General features: G+C 30.8%; 1 protein-coding gene across 1 annotated transcript; it reads left to right on the top strand.

Moving 5' to 3' along the window:
* Nucleotides 1-2,179: 2,179 nt before the first annotated feature.
* LOC147807413 (uncharacterized) lies at nucleotides 2,180-6,906 on the top strand. Its single transcript, XM_087168934.1, has 2 exons — nucleotides 2,180-3,781; nucleotides 6,829-6,906. The coding sequence occupies exons 1-2, from the start codon at nucleotides 2,180-2,182 to the stop codon at nucleotides 6,904-6,906; spliced, it is 1,680 nt and encodes a 559-aa protein (XP_087025060.1).
* Nucleotides 6,907-8,718: the final 1,812 nt, after the last annotated feature.

The raw sequence follows: 8,718 nt of genomic DNA, 5'->3' as shown, positions 1-8,718 counted from the left end.
TTGAGGTAAAGTTAATGGTGAAATGATTTTACCAGTAGTAAATAAGACAGAATTTAAGTTAAAAATTAAGAAAGATTAGTGCTTAGGTAGGGGAATGGAGGTAAGGGAGGAAAGCTTAATGCTGCCTAATAAAGTGGAAATTGATAGTGAAAAAGTTGAAGTAAATAAAATTAACAATAAGAAATCTCCCATTTTAATGAAAGGCATTAATTTTGATAAATCCTTAGAAAATATTAAAAGATTTGAACTTTTAAGTCATTAAATAAATATCGTGACTAGGACTGGGCGATATAAGAAATTTTATATCATGATGCACTGTCAGTTTTGCATACACAATATAGAATAACAATAAGCTAACAATATACAAATAAAATTTAAAAAATAATTGCGTTAAAAATTATTTGTATGCTTAAAACAAAATGCTAAATAAATTTAAAAAAAAAAAAAATTTAAAACACTATTTTTTATCATTATTATTTCACATAAATAATAAAGTTAAATTGAATAATTAGCGAATTCTGAACGAAATAACAAAGTAAGGTTTAATTTCTTAAAAATAAAAACAAATACCTTTATAAATAATATATTTAACAGACAATATTGGAGGACAATTAAAAAAAAAAAAAAAACACTAAAGATTTATAAATTCAAAATCAGCAATAAAAACCCATTAAATTAAAATAAAGTAAAAAATAGCCTAACAGATTAATTACTTTTTAATTTAATTCTTTATGGGCACCTTAAATTAGATTTCCGATTGTTACAAATTCGAAAATGTAAAAAATTAATTAAACATATAATATCAAAATTAATTTTCACATTTAAAATAAAATAATTTTTTTTTTTTTTTAAATTACCTAATTAATTAAAAAACACTTCTCTATATATTCTTTTCAATAATAGATTTCGTTCAGAACAAGGTAACGACGGCGATCACAAAGTCAGTCCCACGGAAAATAATATACAAGAAACGCTATAAGGTCACAACAAAGAAGAAAAAAAAAAGAAAAAAAGAGTTGCGATAACGAACATGCAAGATCACGATACATGTTATGAAAACTGATTCTGATTTTACCGCTCATCAACCAAGGCCGTTTCAACACAGCGCGAGTTGGCATCGGAACGTAAGAGATCCTTGCGTGCCTTGTATCGCTATATCGTTCGCCTTCTTTACTCGGCGGCTTAAATCAGATTTCTGATGCAGGAACGATATTCGCTGTATCGGCTTGCCGAGACAGGCGTTAAATCGATATGTCGCGATACATCGATTCATAACTCAGTCCTAATCGTGACTGTTTTGCTATAAACATAAGTCAGTTAGGCTGAAAGAATTTATGCAAAATGGACATTAAAGAAGTAGAGGGCAGTAAGCCGATTTTTAAAAAACCATTCCAAAGAAAGAAAACAAATAAAAGAAATTTTCTGAATGAAAGAAGTATGGAATCAAATTCCAAAAGATCCACAAGATCTCCAAATTCCAGTCCTGTACTATTAGTCAAGAAAAATACAGGAGAACGACGATTAGTTACAGATTTTAGGAAATTGAACTTGTTAAGGACAAATTTCCTTTACCAAAAATTTATATTATTTTAGAATGTCTTGGAGGGTGCCAGTTTTACACGACTTTAAATTTAGCAAGTGGATATCTACAATTGCCATTAACAGAAGAAGCAAAATTGAAAACGGCTTTCATAACTTCCGGTTGATATTGGTCGATTTGAGAGAATGAATCTTGTTTTAGGCCCATTGTTCAATAAAAAAGTACACTGTTACTTAGATGATATCTCGATTTCAGCTACAACATGGATTGAAATGATACAGAAACTGTTTCAACGAGACGGTTAAAAGAATGGGAGAATAGTGTATTGTGTTAGCAAGAAAACTACCGATACAGAAGAAAAAAAATACCATTCAAGTAAATTAGAGTTGATGTCAATTGTGCGGGTGGACATCAGATTAAGACAGTTAAGATGGACAGATTAAGACAGGACGTGATATGAAGAAAGTTTACTATCGTTGCAGACTGTCGAGCAATAGTGTATTTAAACGCTAAAAAAGTCATCAAATCCTCAAATGGCAAGATGGATTAACCAATGCAAGAATAAGATTTTGAGATCCGACACTGATCAGGAGAACGAATGAAGCACGGGGATGTGCTAAGCAGAGCAGCTGTTAACCAATGTGGTACCAATGTGGAAAAAGTAGACAGGTATCAATGGAAATGGATAGATACCAATTGGATATCTTGGGAATATCAGAACTTAGATGGACAGGTTTTGGCAAGATTAAAACTGGAAGTGAACAAATCATTTTGTACTCAGGAGCTGAAGAAAAGCACGAAAGAGGCGGGGCGCTAATCATTAATAAAGAAACAGCGAAGAGTCTTTTGGAATGGGAACCAATCAGTGAAAGAATTTTAAGAGCACGATTTTATTCAAAATATATTAAACTATCAATTATTCAAGTGCATGCACCAATGAATGATGCTGATGAGGAGGAAAAGGAGACATTTTATGATCAACAACAATGTGTTTTAAATCGAGTTCCAAAACATGACATGATAATTCTTATGGGAGACCTTAATGCTAAGGTTGGAAAACGGATTAGTGATGATGAAACCTCCATGGGAAACGAATCACCGGGCGAGAGGAACGAAAATGGAGAACTGTTTGTTTCCCTGTGCGATCTAAATAGTTTAAACATAGGTGGGAGTAGATTCAAGCAGAGAGAGATACATAAATGTACATGGACCTCACCAGACGGAAGAACAAAGAATCAGATAGATCATATTGCAATTAATAACAAGTTCAGGAGCTCACTAAGAGACGTAAGAGCGATGAGAGGTGCCGACGTTGGATCAGATCACTACTTGATTCTTGCAATATTAAAACTAAAATTAAGAAGATCACCAAAGAAGACGGGACATAAAAGAATAAGCTATGACATTGCTAAGTTAAAAGCCAAAGAGTGCAGACAAGAATTTTCAATCGAGTTGAAAAACAGATTTGAGCTGTTAAAGGAAGAAGAAAATCATGGCAACACTGAGCAATCAGAAAATGAGGTGAAAGAAAAAGTTGAAGAGACTTGGGAACATATCAAAAACATTTATTGCGACGTAGCAGAAAAAGTGTTGGGTAAAAAGAAAGGAAAGAAAAGCAAAGAATGGATTACGGGAGAAACATTAATACATATTGAAAGCAGAAGGAAAAAGAAAATACAGATGGAAACTACAAAGTCTGAAAGATTATTTAATCGGTATAGACAGCAGTATAGTCAAATTGATAGAGAAGTAAAAAAGTCAGCCAGAAAAGACAAAAGGAAATATTTCACAGACCTTGCCACTGAGGCTCAAGATGCAGCGCAAAAAGGACAAATAAGTACTTTCTATCAGAAAGTGAAACAAATAAAAGGAAATAAACGAAATTCGCAATGTGCAGTACGAGACAAAAACAATAAGTTACTTACTACGGATAAGAGGATCGAAGAAAGAGGGAGAAAATATTTTGAAGATACGCTTAACGCACACCATGTTGAAAATTCTGAGCAACTCCCAAATGTTACATTAAATGTAGCATCTACTGTAGTTTTTTCTTTGGAAGATATCTCGCTGGATGAGGTACAGAGTGCCCTGAGGGCCACAAAACCAAAGAAGGCTGCAGGGAGAGACAGAATCGTGGCAGAGATGCTTAAGGCAGATTTTGAAACCGCTACAAGACAGTTGCAAAAGCTCTTCAATGAAATCTGGAGAAATGAAAGAATACCAGAACAATGGAAAGAAGCAGTAATAGTGAAAATTCCCAAGAAAGGCGATCTAACAAAATGCGAAAATTGGAGGGGCATTAGCCTACTTTCCATACCGGGAAAAATATTTGGAAGAATAATTTTGAATAGACTAAAACATGAAATTTATGGAATTTTAAGAGAAGAACAGGCAGGTTTCCGCAGTGGAAGTGGAACAATGCAGCAAATCTTCACACTTAGAAATATCATTGAGCAAAGCTTAGAATTTAACACCTCTTTATATTTAAACTTTATTGATTTCAGTAAAGCCTTTGATTCAGTTAAGAGAGAGAAATTATGGGAAATTTTATCACTTTATAATATACCAGAAAAATATATTAACATAATCAAAGATATGTATGATAACAGCAAAGCATGTATAGAATTTTTATTTATACTGGTGATAGACTGGATTATGCGAAACAGCATGAAAGATGAAAAAAGAGGAATAAGGTGGAATTTCACAACTACTTTAGACAGGGATGAGAGTAGTCAGAAAGTAAAAAAGAGGAAATCCAAAAAAAAAAAAAAAAAAAAAAAAAAAAAAAAAAAAAAAAAAAAAGGAAATATATATATATAAACAAAAATTTGACAAAAAAGTGCGATTTTTAAACTTGTAAACCATGTGAATATAAATCCCGATATGAGACTTTTAAATCACGTAAATATGAAACTCTACATCGAATTTAAAAAATGCGAAAATACAAATCATGATTTTTTAATTTTTTAATCACGATGCATAATTTTTAAATCGCGCGATATTACAACCACAAAAACGAATCATGATATTGGATTTTAAGCTCACGTGAATACGAATTGCTACATAGGGCTTTAAAAGCTCGTAAATACAAATCGCGATATTGATTTTTTTAAATCTCGTAAGTAAGAATCGCACTGTACAATATTTAAATCGCCTGAATAAGAATCGCAACGTTCAACTTTTAAATCAGGTAAATACGAAAATCGAGATTTGATAATAAAGTCGAGATTTTAAAAATGCATAAATACAAAACACGATATTGGATTTTTAAATGTCGTAAATAAGAATCATAATATACGATATTTAAATAGCGTAAATAAGAATCGCAATGTGCAACTTTTAAATCAGGTAAATACGAAAATCGATGATTGATATTAAAATCGCGAGAATAAAAATCGAGATCTGAATTACGAAAATACGAGCTATCCAGCCGACGGATAAAAAATACGGAAAATCTTATTTTCTGTGCGTGAAATCGGAGAAAATAGCTAAAATAAGTAAAAATGCGGAAGGGTTAGCAGCTAGGGCGTAGATTTAATTTTCTGTTCATCTTTGAAAATCGTAAATAAATATAATTATTTTACTTCAATGACTGAATTTTAAAAAAACGGGATATTTATTTAAAAAAAACGAAACTTTTAGAGAATCGGAGTTTTTGATAAAAAGGCTGAAATTCGAGAGACAAAAAAAATCTCATCCCTGTATAAAGGTCAACCAGTTTTATCCCAAGGAAATGATTTTTAGAGAAACTTCAGAGGGAGGAAAAGGGATTTCAACAATTTCCCTCCGCGGAAAATTAAATTCCTCATAAAACATTTTAACTTGGGCAAAAAAAAATTTCAGCGGAAATTAGCGGGAAAAATGGAAAAATCTGAAAAAAAGCGGAAATCCGCGAATCCGCGGAAGAATCTCATCCCTGTTTAGAAGACCTTGATTTTGCTGATGACATCGTACTTATTTAATCCAAATGTACAGACCTTCAACTTAAAACAGACAAATTCAACAAATATTCAAATAGTGTAGGTTTATTCATGAACAAGAAGAAAACTAAAGTAATGAGAATAAATCAAAAGAAAAACGACAAAATTAAAATCGAACATCACGAAATAGATGACATAGAGTCATTTAGCTATTTAGGTTCTATTGCAGATAAAAAAGGTGGAAGTAGTGAAGATATTAGACAGAGAATAATCAAAGCAAGAACATGTTTTAAGGGATTACATAAATTTTGGAGAGAGTCAAATATTGAAATAAAGACAAAAATAGTTGTTTACAAAGCTATTGTTAGAGCAGTACTATTATATGGCGCAGAAACCTGGAAACAGACTAAGATCGAAATACAAAAATTAGAAACCTTTCAAAACAAATGTTTAAGATTTATTTTTAAAATTTTCTGGCATTACAAAGTATCAAATCTAAATTTATTAAAGAAAGCTAAAATAAAAACAATCGAAGATGAAATTAAAAAACGAAGATGGAGCTGGCTCGGACATATCCTTAGAATGCCCAAAGAAAAAATTTCATCTGTTGCACTTACATGGGCCCCTGATGGTAAGAGAACAAGAGGAAGACCCAGACTTACCATCCAGCGCATGTTTTTGGGCGAATTAAAAGAATGTGGAAAAGAATGGGAGGAAGCAAGATCTATTGCTAAAGACAGGAGGCGTTGGAGGGATATGCTAGAGGCCTTAAGTGCCCAAGGCACGTAGAGGATGAGTTAAGTTCTAAGAATCAACAACTCTAAAAGAATTAAAAACTTTTTTTTAAGAAAGTCAATTTAGTTTAGCATAATGAAAGGAATCAGCATTTTGAACCTATACAATTTTGACAAAATATTTAAAAATTCTAAGGCAACTGATTATTCAACTTGAAGAGGGGAAGGCCTATCTGACAGGAAAAAAATAAATAATAACCTGACACAAGGCCAACTTATGCTCAAAAAAATTCTAATAATCATCTGATGGAGAAAAAAACAAAAATAAATTTAAAAATAAATACAGGGTTAGCCTTATGAAAAAGTTCGGCATTTTTAACCTATACAATCTCGATGTGATATTTAAAAATACTAATGCAACTGATAAGTTAACTCATGTACAAGAAGGTTAATCTATTGACAATATATATAACAATTTTACATGAGGCAAACTCATGTCTACGAATATGCAAATAATCAGCAGCTGCGCCATTATAATATTGAAATAAAGGGAAGTAAGCAGCAAGAACAGACTGACAATGGAAAATATACCAAAGTCTGTTCATCTGATTGAAAAAATTACTAATTTTTTTAGTCTACTCATTTTCAGCCTAAACAAACTAGTCAGAAATCTGAACTAAAACAATCTCAACCTGATATAAACAAATTCTAATGCAATTGGTAATCGAACTAATAAAAAAAGTCCACCTGACGACAAAAATTTTTATAATTTGACATGAGGCCAACTTGCATGGAATACGCAAAAGAATGCTAATAATCAGCATACTGCACCAATATAATATTGTCTATCTGATGGCAAAAAAATATAATAATTTGACATGAGGCCAACTCAGGCTTAAGAAATGCTACTAATTAGCATGAACAGACAGAGAATGGAAAACATTCAAAAATGTGTTTATCTGATAAAAATATATATATATATATATATATAAATAAATAAATAAAAAAAAAAGATTTTTTTCTTCATAAAGTCAATTTAGGCATAGCCTAATGCATATAATCAGCATTTTGCAACTACACTATCTTGATGTTACATTTACTAAAATTGCTATATGTCTCAAACTGTTATAAGTAATTTAATTTGGAAAATAAGGTTAATCTAATGAAAAAGAAATTAATAACTGGAACATTTTGAAACTACGCAATCTGTAACAATATTGTAACAAGGGTTGGAAATACAAGAAACACATGAAAATGGAAAACATACAAATCTTTTTTCATGATGGAGAAAAAATTTGAATTAAAAGAAAAATTAATCTATTCAGACTTAGCCTGATTATAACGAGGCTAAAAAAAGAAAAAATTCTAACAATCAGCATTCTGCACAAATTAAATATTAAAATAACAAATAATTTCAGGAACAAACTAAGAATGGAAACATAAAAATCTGCTCCTCTCGCAGAAAAAATAGAATTTTTAATATAGTCAATTCAAGCTTAGTCTAATAAACTATTCAGCAATTTGAACCAATGCAATCTCAAGATGATATTAACAAATTCTAATGCAACTGATATTTGAACTGGTGGGAAAAAATATAATAAGTAACAATAGTAGCAAATAATTTGGAAGAAAACCAAAGAATGGGTAATTCAGAAAATTCTGTTCATCTCAAGGGAAAAATATTTTTTTTTTATAAACTCATAACAGGCTTAGCAACTGAGCCTAATTGAGAAAATCAGCATTTTGAACCTATAAAATGTCGGCTAGATATTTACAAATTATGAGGCAACTCATAATCGAACTCATTAAATGATGGTCCGTCAAAAGAAAAAAACATAATTATTTGAGCATTTTGAACCTGTACAATCTGAACATGATATTAACAAATTCTAATGCAACTGATAATTTAATTCATAAAAAGTATATAAGAAGGCAAAAAATATAATAATTTGACACGAGGAAGACTCAAGTCTAAGAAAATGCCATTAATCTGATGGCCAAATATATATATAATAATTTAAATATTTTGAACCCATACTATCTAAACATAATATTCACTAAATCTAACTCATAAGTGAACTCATGTACAAGAAGGTTAATCTATTGACAATAAATATAACAATTTTACATGAGGCAAACTCATGTCTATGAACATGCAAATAATCAGCAGCTGTCCCAATATAATATTGAAATAAAGGGAAGAAGTAATTTACAAGAACAGACTGACTATGGGAAACATGAAAAAATCTGTTCATCTCAAGACAAAAATAAAAAAAATTATGAAGTCAATTCAGGCATAGCCTAATGAAACTAGTCAATATTTTTAAACTAATAAACCTTACTCATGCCTAAAAAAATGCAAATTATCAGTATGCTGTGCCATATAATATTTAAATAATAAGAACAAATAATTTCCAAGATAAAACTGAGAATGGAACACATACTAAAAAAAGTGCATGATAGATAAAATTATAAATTTTTTTAAAATCAATTCAGGCTTACTCTAATTAAACTGAGCAGCAAA

The sequence above is a fragment of the Parasteatoda tepidariorum genome, chromosome 7 (assembly GCF_982258835.1).
Source record: "Parasteatoda tepidariorum strain Cologne lab strain chromosome 7, Ptep-v5.0, whole genome shotgun sequence".
NCBI lineage: Eukaryota > Metazoa > Arthropoda > Arachnida > Araneae > Theridiidae > Parasteatoda > Parasteatoda tepidariorum.
This window is presented reverse-complemented; position numbering and strand designations above follow the sequence as displayed.

Excerpts from the sequence above, each read along its gene's own strand:
- LOC147807413 (XM_087168934.1), top strand. The coding sequence starts at position 2,180 with ATGTGGTACCAATGTGGAAAAAGTAGACAGGTATCAATGGAAATGGAT. Across the intron at positions 3,782-6,828 it reads CAGAACAATGGAAAGAAGCA|TCTACTCATTTTCAGCCTAA; the intron begins GTAATAGTGAAA and ends TAATTTTTTTAG.